The sequence below is a fragment of the Carya illinoinensis genome, chromosome 11 (assembly GCF_018687715.1).
Source record: "Carya illinoinensis cultivar Pawnee chromosome 11, C.illinoinensisPawnee_v1, whole genome shotgun sequence".
Classification (NCBI taxonomy): domain Eukaryota; kingdom Viridiplantae; phylum Streptophyta; class Magnoliopsida; order Fagales; family Juglandaceae; genus Carya; species Carya illinoinensis.
Window position 1 is genome coordinate 371,863 of NC_056762.1, and position 12,705 is coordinate 384,567.

The 12,705-nt window shown below is 39.1% G+C and overlaps 1 protein-coding gene across 1 annotated transcript; it reads left to right on the forward strand.

Moving 5' to 3' along the window:
- Nucleotides 1-1,079: 1,079 nt before the first annotated feature.
- LOC122281478 (auxin response factor 2A-like) lies at nt 1,080-7,124 on the forward strand. Its single transcript, XM_043092983.1, has 15 exons — nt 1,080-2,052; nt 2,147-2,259; nt 2,576-2,671; nt 2,864-2,920; nt 3,016-3,171; nt 3,281-3,365; nt 3,625-3,715; nt 3,962-4,126; nt 4,327-4,446; nt 4,549-4,624; nt 4,700-4,871; nt 4,985-5,928; nt 6,012-6,202; nt 6,327-6,526; nt 6,737-7,124. Exons 1-14 carry the CDS (start codon nt 1,938-1,940, stop codon nt 6,502-6,504), a joined length of 2,559 nt encoding a protein of 852 aa, XP_042948917.1. The 5' UTR covers nt 1,080-1,937; the 3' UTR covers nt 6,505-6,526; nt 6,737-7,124.
- The last annotated feature ends 5,581 nt before the right edge of the window (nt 7,125-12,705 follow it).

Sequence of the window (12,705 nt, forward strand, 5' to 3'; positions counted from 1 at the left end):
CATTTCTCCATAAAGCTCCTTTAATATTTTTTTCAGCTCGAAGCCATGCCCCATACTGAGGCCCCTTTCCCCACCTATCTTACAACAACCAAACTCACCATGGACCATAAGCCCACACTCAAAATATAATCGAGGCAGTTTTTCATATTTAAAACTCGCCCACACCTTACCTTGCATAGCAACCATACACCCTCTTGTAATAGCTTGCTGGATTGGAATCTCAATTCTCACTCTCAATGAGCTGCCCCATCCAATGCCATCCTCAAGAACATCAACCTCTAATACTCTACCCACTGTACTTCCAATCATCTTCCCACATTCTTCATTCATACTTCCTAGTGGTAGATTCAACATTCTGATCCAAAACACTTCAGTCTCAACCACTATAGACTGTACTTGAGTCAATCCATCAAACAGTTTAAGTGCAAAAAGGTGGTTATCAAATAACCATGGTCGTCCATCCAGAACTTTGTCCTTATCTGTGTGAGTTGAGAATGTGATGATGAAAGTATTTGTCCCAATCTCCTGGAACCTTGTCGGCTTGCTCACCCTCCAGATCTTCCCCATCGTGGATTCCACCAATTTCCTCCCAATCTGTCTATCAATCCAGATCTTCCCAACCAAACTCTTCCCCCCTTTTTCTCGCATCCTTTCTTCCATTCCACTAAGTTCAATTAGTGAGCCCTCCTTCTCTGTCAGCCTGAGGTTCTCCCACATTCCTTCTAGCCCCTCCATACCTTCCCCCGTCATCACCATCCTGCATTAGCAATCTTCTTACCGTAACTGCCTTATCAGACTTTTTCATACAAAAACTCCACCTCTAACATAAAGTTAGAGAGGATACTCCTTAGGAATAAGTATTATTAATTGGCGATAATTACCATATTAATCACGTTAAAGGGTGCGTTTTCATGGTAGCGAGATACACTCGCAGCCTTTTAACTCGATGGGCCTCCGGTATGGGCCGTACTGACACGACTACCCTAAAGAATTAACTAGTGGGGCCGGAATGATAAAGATAAAATATCCATCTACCAATCCTCGTAATCGTTAACTGACTCGACTTTTTTACCCAAGTGGAAGTTGAGACGAACGCTGCTCGTAGGAGTGGCACTGTAGCCATCGACGGGGCACGAAAGGAGGTCTTAACGACTGAGACATACACGTGGGAAGGAAAAGATGGAAACCTAAGAAATACTGTGAATAACGACTGAGAACATAACGTGAGCGAAGGGGTTAACCACGCTCCCTTTCCTTTCCAGGTTTCCATGTCCCCATCCCGACAGCCCAGCCTAGCCATGCCCGTTATAAAAACAGAATAACGCCAGGAACAAACGCCGTTACCTGCCCGCAACCAACCACAGGCCGACGCTTCTCCTCCCTGCTACCCTCTATCCGGTCGCCTTTATTTGTTTACTTCTCCCCGGATTTCTGTCGCTTTTCCCCACCGGCTGTACCCGGTTTCGAAAAGCTTCATCCACCGCTAAATGCCGGTCGCTAAGACTGGTTAGAATTGATGGCCGGTTGAAACGATTGCACGCATTTTTTACCACTCTGGTTAGAGAGAGAGAGAGAGACTGTTGAACTGGTGGCAGAAGAGTGTATTGGCAGCAGGAGTGGATAAAGAGATAGACTGCTGGTTGGATCTTAGGAATTGGTTTGGAATTCAGGGAGCTTAGCCTTGAAGTTTGTCGAGGCTTTAGGCTTTTGATTGAGCTCGAGTTGTGGTTTTTGGAGCAGAAAAGTTTCGGTTTTGAGTTCTGAAGTCAGGCTCTTGATTAAGCTTTGACAGTAGATTCCACGGAGTAGAAGTAGAGGGATACGCTGGAACTCTGAGAATTTTTACGGTGATTGAGGAATTGGAGAATTGGGTCGTCAAATCCGTGAGCGCTAAGAATTGTTCTAATGACAGATCTGTGCTAGGAGATATCTGGGAAATGGCGGCTTCGGATGTTTCTATAAATGGAACTTCCGGTTATAGCGACCATAACGATGTTCGAAACTCAACGGACGGGGAAAAAGGCCATTCCACATTTTCAGGCACCAGCAAAGGTAAAATTCCGGCGAACTCAGTTTCCTTTCTGCCTAACCGATCAATTATCTGGTTTTCATGTTTCGGATTCTGCTTTGGGGTGTGTTCTTGTAGACGCCGAGACGGCGCTTTACACGGAGCTCTGGCACGCGTGTGCGGGTCCACTGGTGACCGTGCCTCGTGAAAACGAGCGTGTGTTCTATTTCCCTCAGGGACATATCGAGCAGGTCAGTTGGGCATACCTCGAAAACATTCGTCGGAGTTGTGCTTCCGTTCGCTGTTTTGGGTTCTTCCAGTTTTTTTTTTTTTTTTTTTCTTTTTTCTTTTTTCGTAATTTTATTTATTTAGTTGCAGTTAATAGAGAAAATTAAGAAAAAAAAATGTTGCAAGTACGCGTCTCCTCTATTTCGGGCGAGAAAGCTTTGAACTATGTACCCTTTTAAAAATGGTTTTTTTTTTTTTAATAAAATAATATCACTGTTTGCTCTGTATTTCTTTCGAACTTGCTAAAACTCGATGGCTTGTTGGCGTGTGCTAAATTAGGTGGAGGCGTCTACTAATCAAGTGGCGGACCAGCAGATGCCTTTATATGATCTTCCCTCTAAGATCCTTTGCCGGGTCATTAATGTACAATTGAAGGTAAGCGAATTTCATTGAGACTTTTTAAGTTCTAATTAAATTAATTTGCTTTTGCATTCATCTTAATTAACCTTCTAAATAGGGTTTTGAACTACACAAGTGCGCAGATGTTCTTTACTAACCTCTCTCTCTCTCTCTCTCTCTCTCTCTCTCTCTCTCTCTCTCTCTCTCTCTCTCTCTCTATCTCTGTAGGCTGAAGCCGACACGGATGAGGTGTTCGCGCAAGTAACTTTGATTCCCGAGGCAAACGTAAGTTTCTTCGTTTGGCTTCAAGCTTGAATTGATTTAAAAGCCAGTGAAACGGGCTTGAGGTTCTTATGATTTGATGTTCTGTTTCATGCCAGCAAGACGAGAACTCTGTGGAGAAGGAACCTCCCCCACCTCCTCCACCACGATTTTATGTGCACTCTTTCTGTAAGACGCTAACGGCCTCGGATACAAGCACTCATGGTGGATTTTCAGTGTTAAGACGTCATGCAGAAGAATGTCTCCCGCCACTCGTTGGGTTCTGTTATCTTTAGCTATTTAATGAATTATCGTTTTCTACAATCAAAATAAATTCCAAGTAGGGTTTGTGATTTTATTTTATTTTATTTTTTTTCCGGACAGGACATGTCAAGGCAGCCTCCGACCCAGGAGTTGGCTGCCAAGGACTTGCATGGAAATGAGTGGCGATTCAGGCATATCTTTCGGGGTAACGGTTTATATGTTTAGTTTCGTGTGTGTGATTGCGGTCAACTGCCATGTTTTTTATGCCTATTTGTCCACTCCATCTTGCCCACGGGTGCATGGAGGGGTCTTTCTTTTTTGCTCGAACCATTAACAACGTTGCACATTATACTTCCAAGTTATTAACGTATCTGTTAGTTTTTTGGGTCAACCATTAACAAGTGCATCCGTATTCTCCATTTTTGTTTTATAAAAAAAATTTATGTAAAAAATTTGAATGCCAGGCCAACCGCGAAGGCACTTGCTTCAAAGTGGTTGGAGCGTGTTTGTTAGCTCTAAAAAGCTTGTTGCTGGGGATGCGTTTTTATTTTTAAGGTGTGTTGTTTTTTTCATACACTTGAGATTCCAGTTTTTACTTATTTCGCTTATACCTATTCACTTTTTACAACATATTACACAACCATGTATTAAAATAGAGGGTATTTTTGTAAAATAACTCATAAAAGTAACATCACTTTACAAACATACCCTCACTCTAAAACGTGTTTCATAAACACACTTTAAAAAAAAATTCGCTTGTTTTGCTTGTGTCTAACAGCGGTGTAATACTTTACCTCTCAGGGGTGAGAATGGGGAGCTTCGTGTTGGTGTGAGACGAGCTATGAGACAGCAGGGTAATGTCCCATCCTCAGTCATATCCAGTCACAGCATGCATCTTGGTGTCCTTGCCACTGCATGGCATGCCATCTCTACCAGGACCATGTTCACTGTGTACTACAAGCCTAGGTGTGTGGTTAAATATATGTCCACTGCACAAAGAAGTTAATTGGCTGCTTATTTTTTTATTTCATTGTTGGTGCAATGCATGAATTATACTGCTATATTTCTTGTGCTTGAAATTGGCAACGCCTCTAAATTTGACGCTGCATACTTGTATTAGAACTCTGGTCTTTAACTAAAGTGATTTACTAAATATCTTCTGACAGGACAAGTCCCGCTGAATTTATTGTTCCCTACGATCAGTATATGGAGTCTATCAAGAATAACCACTCCATCGGGATGAGGTTCAAAATGCGATTTGAAGGTGAAGAAGCTCCTGAGCAAAGGTATCACTAGTCCTTGTTTTTTCCTTTAGGTTTAATGGCGATCATTTTTTCTTTTAATAGTAGCTTAATGAAGTTCACTGACACAATGCTCTTATATTGCAGGTTTTCTGGTACCATAGTTGGAGTTGAAGATGCTGACACCAAGAGGTGGCCAAAGTCCAAATGGAGATGCCTCAAGGTAGTATTTTAAAAGTTTTTAGAGCAGTGCGTGTGCCATTTAGCATGGTAGGTGAAAGCATTCATGTTCTTCTAGGTGAGATGGGACGAAACAACTATTATACCTCGCCCAGAGAAAGTTTCGCCTTGGAAAATAGAGCCAGCTCTTGCTCCTCCTGCGCTAAATTCCCTTCCAATGCCCAGACCAAAGAGGGCCCGATCAAACATGGTGCCCTTATCCCCTGACTCCTCAGTTCTTACCAGGGAAGGTACAATCTTATCTGCTGTGGGAACCTAATGGTTATTTCTTGTTTCTAGTTTTTTGCTGATTTTATGAGGTTTTTAGCTATTTATGTCTTTTTAACTCTTGCAACATGTTTAGGTTCATCTAAAGTGACTCTAGACCCTTCGCCATCAAGTGGATTTTCAAGGGTCTTGCAAGGTCAAGAATTCTCGACCTTGAGAGCCAATTTTGTGGAGAGCAATGAGTCTGACACTGCTGAAAAGTCCATTGTGTGGCCACCTTCACTAGATGATGAAAAGCTTGACGTAGTTTCTGCGTCGAGAAGATATGTGTCAGAGAACTGGATGTCTGGTGGGAGGCATGAACCAACTTACACGGATTTGCTGTCGGGCTTTGGGGCTAATGCTGATATTTCCCATGGTCCCTGTGCACCCTATGTTGATCAAGCTGCTGCAGCTGTTAAGTTTTCAAGAAAACTTTCACTTGACCAGGAAGGAAAGTTTAACTTTCTGGCTAGCCAATGGTCCTTGCGCTCCAATCTCTCACTTAACTTGTTAGATACTAATCTGAACCGTCCTGTACAAGTTGGCAATGTAGCTTATCAAGCACAAGGCAATGCTAGATATGGTGCCATTGCTGAGTCCTCCATGCTCCATTGTCACAGAGTTGAGCAGCCACAAGGAAACCTGTTGATGCCCACACCAGCCCCATGTCATTTTGAGACACCTGCTCATTCAAGAGAGCCAATGCCTATACCCATATCAGTACAGCAATGTGAGGCTGTGAAACCCAAAGATGGGAACTACAAGCTCTTTGGCGTATCCCTCGTTAGTAATCCTGTTACACCAGTGCCAGTAGCACCACAGAGGGGAATGATGAATGAACCAGGTGGTCATATACTTGATACTTCACACTCGGCTCGTACTCTTGAGTCTGATCAAAAGTCAGAACAATCCCAGGGTTCAAAATCAGCAGATAATCCTCTTCCCGTTAATGAGAAGAAATCTGTACAAAGACGTGAGCAACATTCAAGAGAGGTGCAAGGCAAGACACTAGGAAGTTCAACTAGGAGTTGTACCAAGGTATTTTTCCTATCTTAATTGTAGTTTCAAAATGTCTATGAAGTTTTGATTGAACTTGCTCAACCAGATCCTGTTAATTTCAGGTTCACAAGCAGGGGATTGCACTTGGTAGGTCAGTGGACCTAACTAAATTTAATAATTATGAAGAACTGATCGCTGAATTGGACCAGTTGTTTGAGTTTGGTGGTGGATTGATGGCTCCTCAAAAGAATTGGTTGGTTGTATACACTGATGATGAGGGTGATATGATGCTTGTTGGGGATGATCCCTGGCAGTAAGGATTTTTTTCATTGTTCTGCATGTTCATTTGATTGTTATCAAGTCATTCATGTGCCCTCACTTATGTTTGTCTTCTTCACTGGAAATCTTATATAACTACTGTCTTATCTGTATAACAGAGAATTTTGTGGCATGGTTTGCAAGATTTTCATCTACACCAGAGAGGAGGTCCAGAAGATGAACCCAGGTACCCTTGATTCAAAGGGCGGGGATAATCAATTGGTTGGTGAAGGAGGGAATGCGAATGAAGTGAAATCGCAGCCGCTTTCTTTCACATCAACTCCTGAGAAATGTTAGGCCTGGTTCTCATGGGTTCTAGGTAATGTACTGCTCAAGCTGCTATTATATATTTGGTAGTATACAAATGGGCTCAAGGTGGTATTTATCACAAATTGGGGTATATTTTAATGACCTTGGACACGCTTTATTATCAACGGGATTTTGTTTTTGTTTTCTGTCACTTGAAGATTCTTATTCTTCTGCGGATTTATGGTGGTAGATAATATGTGCTATGTTCTTCTGTTGTCAGTTTTTCGTTGCAGGGTTCGGAGGAGAGTGCTTTACAGTCATTCCAGTTGGGAAATATGAACTAATTGACATGGATGTGTCTCACACGCTCGTTTAGTTAGCTCCTTCCTTTGTCTCTAAGATATGAGATGTAGATGACAGATATGATATTACCAGTTTTGCACATGTTGAATGTTTTATGCTGTACAATTTTATACATAAAATATGTACGTATACTGTTTTGTGGGGCAAGGTGATTCCTAACCTTGCGATTTCCGACCATCCCCCACCTTGTACATATAGCCTCACTAGTAGTCACTACCCTACTGTAAGTAAGAACATACACGCTTCTAATGTCTTCTGTGTAAGAATTCAATCATCTAATGTTTTCGTTTTGATGGTTTTGAAAAGTTTTGATTTTCAAAATTAATGCTGTGAACAATTTGTGCATTTCTGTTAAAGTTATTGTTGATTATAAGTTGGGGGCGTGAGTAATTTCTATTCGATACGATATTGGTATTTAGGTAATATTAAAAATTGTAGTGAGTGCTTTAGATGGTTGTGCGTTGTGTTGATGGTGAGAGTCGACCCACTTCTACTTCTTTGGCAAGCATAATTGGGATAGGTGCCTTATTATCTTTTTGCATGTGGGGGTCGCATTCTTTGCTGGAATCTGTGCCCACTTTGCAAAGGTTGGGTAGCCATCGGCGTGCTTATATATTTTTACAAGATTGGGTTGGGGGTAATCTAAATCTGAGGCACGCATACAATTTATTTCACACTGCCGCTTAAAACACATGATCTACTTAAAGCGAATTCAAAGGCAAAACACCATTTGATTCCTGCCTAATCTATATTCCAATTTGGAAAATAGGGTGAATACTTAATACTAATAATATTATGCCTAATATTGTAATATATATAATATTATGCATAAAATTGTGTGTAAATATATATATATGTAACACTATCTTCCAACATAAACACATCCATTCAAAACAAATGCAGAGAGCAGTCTCTTGTGGCAACTTGGGGGAGGCAGCGTGGTGTGATCGTGATTGATAGTCTGTGTTTTTATTGTCTTCCATGGAATCTCTCGATAGACCATAGTGCAGATTTCGCTATGAGCTAGAGAGTTGGCCGAGTGATTTGAGCCCATTGGCTTTAGGGCGGAGCAAAAATTTAAAAATTAGACCCCCGACTCTACTCCGTCTCTGCTCTGAATTCGACTTGTCAGAGTCGGAGTCAGAGTTTTTCCTCAATGAAAAATCGGAGTCAAAATCAGATTCGGAGGTGGAGTTGTGCCGACTCCGACTCTGATACTCTGATTCCGACTTCAACTTTCTACTTGGTCTCTAACGCAGACTCTAATTCCAACTATGTTCCGATAATGTACATTTTTTTTTAAAAAATATGTGTTTTTCTATATATTAATAATATAAATATAAATATAATAACATCCAATAATATAATGTATAAATTATAAATTTATAATAACATGTAATACTAATGCATAATAACTAAAGTATTGATTATATAGATTTTATATAACTATATCTTATTTAGTTAGTTAAACTGAATAATATACTAGCATGGGCCAATGGGTTAATTATTATAAAATAGTATATTTATAATATATATATATATATATACTAAATTGACTAATAATAGTTTAGTGTATGTAAACATCATGCCATTCAATATTATTACCATGTAACACTAAATTACTAATGTATAAATACTAAAATGCATAATAACATGTAACATTATAATACTAATGTATAATAACACGTAACACTAATGGATAAACACTAATATATAAATAATAAATTTATAACAACATATAATACTAATGTATAATAACTAAAGTATAGATAATATAAATTTTATATAAATATATCTTACATAGTTAGTTAAACTTAATAATATACTAGCTGGCCTGATGGATTAATTATTATATTGAGTTAATAACAAGTAATACTATAGTATAATAATATTGTAAATTGTAATTTGAAACTAGTTAAATAATAATCGTTAATAATTTTTACAAAAGAAAATCCGTTTATAAAAACCATAGCACAAGTCTATAGACTACAATATGTAATGAATCACTATAGTATAACTCTATAGACTATAACATGTAATACTATAATATAATAATATGTAATTGTCAATAATCAAGACTATAATACAACTACAAGATTAATATTTTTATTAATCAATACTAACAATTAAATTAACTATTGAGTGATGGAAAAAATTATAATTATAAAAATCATAAATAGAATAGAATGATAATTATAATTATTATGCTAAGTTATTACTAACAATGTAAAGGAGAGGGGCGCCATTTTCTAAAAGTATTCCCATAATCCCATTTCCTCCCCCCAAAGTTTCTGAATCCCTATATTCCCAATTTCCTATTTTTGATTTCCAAAAAAAAAAAAAAACCCTAGCCTCCCTCAGACCCTCCCGTGCTGTCGCCTCCCCACTCACTCTCATGCCACCGCTTCCCACCCTCTAGCCTCTCACTCTCACACAGTCACTTCCCCTCCCACGGCACAACTTCTTTCTCTTCTCTTATAAGCCCTCTCTCTCTTCTCCCTTCGTTTGGTCAAAGGTAATATGGTCATAGATATTTTCTTTTGTTTTTATCTTCAATTCTCAGCTTTCCTTTTCTTTCATAATTGAGTTGGTAGTCTAGTAGATTAAAAGGGAAAAAAAAAAAAAATGGAAAAATGAAGTCCCTACAGAATGATTAAGGAAAAACTTCTTTCTGAGTATAATTATAATGGATTCTACCATTTGTATAAAATAAAATAAAATAAAACATGAATTTACATGTTGTACATGAAATCATAATTGTGGAACCCAAGGAAGAAACCTAAAATAAAAAAGAGAGATTTTTTTCTCATAGCCATTGATGACACCAATTTTCATATAAATCTCTTTTATCTCACTAATAGTCACTTATCAGCTTTCCCATTACTGCTTTCTATTTCATAATAAGGAAATGAATGTTGATGGATTTAGTTCAACACAGATAGGAATAGTACTTTAAACCCTTCATTTCCTAGGATTGATCTTCCTATGGATTATGGTTAAAATTTCTAATTATTATAAGTTGTTGGATTAAAGGAATGATGGTCTTTTTGGGGCTGTGTTGAATACTCATTTTGGGGCTATTTTTACCTAACTTGTTTGAATACTTATTAGTGTTATTATTTTTTATTAATGATCATGTGGGTTTGGCTTTTAATGTATCATTTTCATCATTTATTTATGATGATGGATAAATCTAGTGTACATTTTAGCTTTTAATATTCTGCTACTCATCGTGGTATTGTTGTCATCATTAAAGTGATGCATGATGAAAATCTGGTGTACATAATGACTGTTTTATTGTTTCCTCCCAGCTCTAAATAATCATTTCAATATTTGATCATGCTATTTAAGTCTATCTAAATAATCATGCTATTTATGCTGAAATGAGATCATGTGTAAAGACTTATGGATGCCAAATTCCTTTTCTAAAATCAGTTGATCCGAGGTGAGGGTGAAATGCCAAGCATCTAATTAAATGCCAGCCTTGGTGGTGTTTTCTCTTATGAAGTAACTAGTATGTAGTGAATGGGGTTCTTTCTCTCTCCCCGTTCCTTTTCTCTCAAAAAAAACCTAAACCTCCAGAGCCTTCGACGGGGTGGGGAGCTTCGGCTCCCCCACCCCCTCCACCCTCTTTCCCTTCCCCTTCCCTCCTCCTTTTATCTTTGGTCTCTTTTTTACTGTTTTCGTTCTTCTATTGTCAGTTTTCAGCTTTTTGTGTTCTCATGCAAATAAAGGGGAGCTACTGACGGAGTCATTCCCAGCCACCGACCGCCAACACGAGCCCCACACAGATGTTGGCCAGCCGCCAATCTTCAAGACCACCGAATGCGGCGCCAAACGGAGGGGAGCGTAGCCCTCACACGCGGGATGGAGTCCCGGCTTGAACCAGAGCGTGGGGGTCACGCGCCATCGGGGAGCCTCCTGCCGACTCAAAACCTGGTTATTCCAGGACCTTAGACTCCGGGAAATCATCGACCGGCCGTCGGTTTTCTCCTAATAGTGGTTTTTGCTCAGCGAGCACCACTGTTTGTGTTTTTTGTCCGTCGTTTTTCTGTGTTTTTTTAGTTGTTTGCACGGTTTTAATTTCTTTTTTCTAGTTTTTGGTCTGTGTTCCATGTTCAAACCGAGCGGGGTTACGAGCCTTTTGTTCGGACACAGCTTTGGGCTGGTGCTGGTGGAGCATGGCAGTCGGCGTTACGGCCGGGGGACGTATGGCCGACCTCTGCAGTGGAGGTAGTGTGGTCCGTACACGAGCTGGGTACTCGTGCTGTTCTTGGGCTCCTAATGCCGACGCCTGGGGTGGGTATGCTGCCGAGCTCACGCCGGTGCTGGGTTTACGTGGCTTTGTTGTTTTGTTCATTGTTTTGCTGTGTTGGTTTGTAGATTATTAGTAGTTTTAGGTGTAGGCTTTTGGACTTAGTGTTCAAAGCGGTGGTGTCCCTTATTCCACCTCCCTGGGAGGATGGAGGGGCTGGATATTCTGTATTATACAGAATGCTCTCTCGTTTTAGAGAGGTTAGACGTTGAGACAAAGTCCGTCACTTAGTGTGCGGGGATGTTTCAGTGCTGATGCGTAGTTTGGCTTATAGTTTAGATTTTTCTGTACTCATAAGTCACATTTGTAACTTCATTATGACGAATGAATGAATTCACATTTTCAAAAAAAAATAGTATGTAGTGAATGGTAGTTTATTGACTGAGGATCATTTCTATTTAAAATCAGTTTTATTTTTCTATGTTTCTATTTGTTGTGAAGTGCACACTCTTGGGTGAAAAATAGCCCACAAGATGTCATTCTCCTAAGAATCAATGGCTAAATGAAAAGGCATTATTGAATCACAACAGCAATGTTTTCTCCTACATTGACAATTATGGCATATTCTCCTATATGTTTTCCTTACTAATTTTTTCATTTTTTTTTTAGGCACAAACTTGGAGGTAGGGTTGTTTGGAAGTTTGTTACATTTACGTTATTGTTGTTGGGAACATTTGTTGAGCATTAGTTTGTAATTTGGAAGTTTGTTATTTAACTTATTTTGGTGCATTTGTAAGTTTGTAATTTGTTGTTGAACTTGTTGGGAATATTTAATTTGGTTGGCACTTAGTACTTAGAAAATGTTGGATTGCTTTTGTTGTTGGGAACTTAGAAAATGTTTGTTATAGTAGTGGTAAGTAAATATTATTAATATATTATGATGGATGTGGATGTTTATTATAGTGACTCTAGTGATTAGTTGGATGTTTATTTTTTATTTTTTATTTTGGACAGCATGAGCATGTTAGTATGTTACTTGTTACTTGTTTTTAGTTAGTTGTATTTTTTTTATATATATAATCAAAAGTGAATTATTTTGTTTAAATTGTAATTTTTGAAAAATTTGAAATTTGAAAGCTCACTCAATTTTTTATTTTTAAAAAGAAAAAAAATGGGCTAAATATGAAGTTAAAAAAGACAAAAAAAGTCTAGAATCTGACTCCACTCCGACAAGTCAAAGTCGGAGTCAGAGAGGAATATGTGCAGATCAGAGTCAAAGTCAGAGGCCGAATTTGGCCTCTGAGTAAATTGGAGTCAAAGTCGGAGGTTGGCCATTCCGACTCCAATCTAGTCGGTCCTCAGCCTTAATTGGCTTTCGACATGATTTTGCTTATGGCGACATGGTAGAAAATAAAAAGAGTGGAGAGGAACCAGACTTGAGGTGTGATGATGACTAGGCTTCAGTTTGGTCTAGGATCAAGAGAGAGGAAGCTGTTAGAAACCCTAGATGAAGAGGAAGTGAAGTAAAGGGGGTGAACTGAAGAAGGGGTTGTCTTCGAAGGGAAGGAGGTGAAGGAAGTGAACTGGAAAGGACGCCATTTGAGGAAGCTTCCAAACAAGAGAGGAATAAG

Excerpts from the sequence above, each read along its gene's own strand:
- LOC122281478 (XM_043092983.1), top strand. The coding sequence starts at position 1,938 with ATGGCGGCTTCGGATGTTTCTATAAATGGAACTTCCGGTTATAGCGAC. Across the intron at positions 2,053-2,146 it reads ATTTTCAGGCACCAGCAAAG|ACGCCGAGACGGCGCTTTAC; the intron begins GTAAAATTCCGG and ends GTGTTCTTGTAG. Across the intron at positions 4,625-4,699 it reads CCAAATGGAGATGCCTCAAG|GTGAGATGGGACGAAACAAC; the intron begins GTAGTATTTTAA and ends ATGTTCTTCTAG.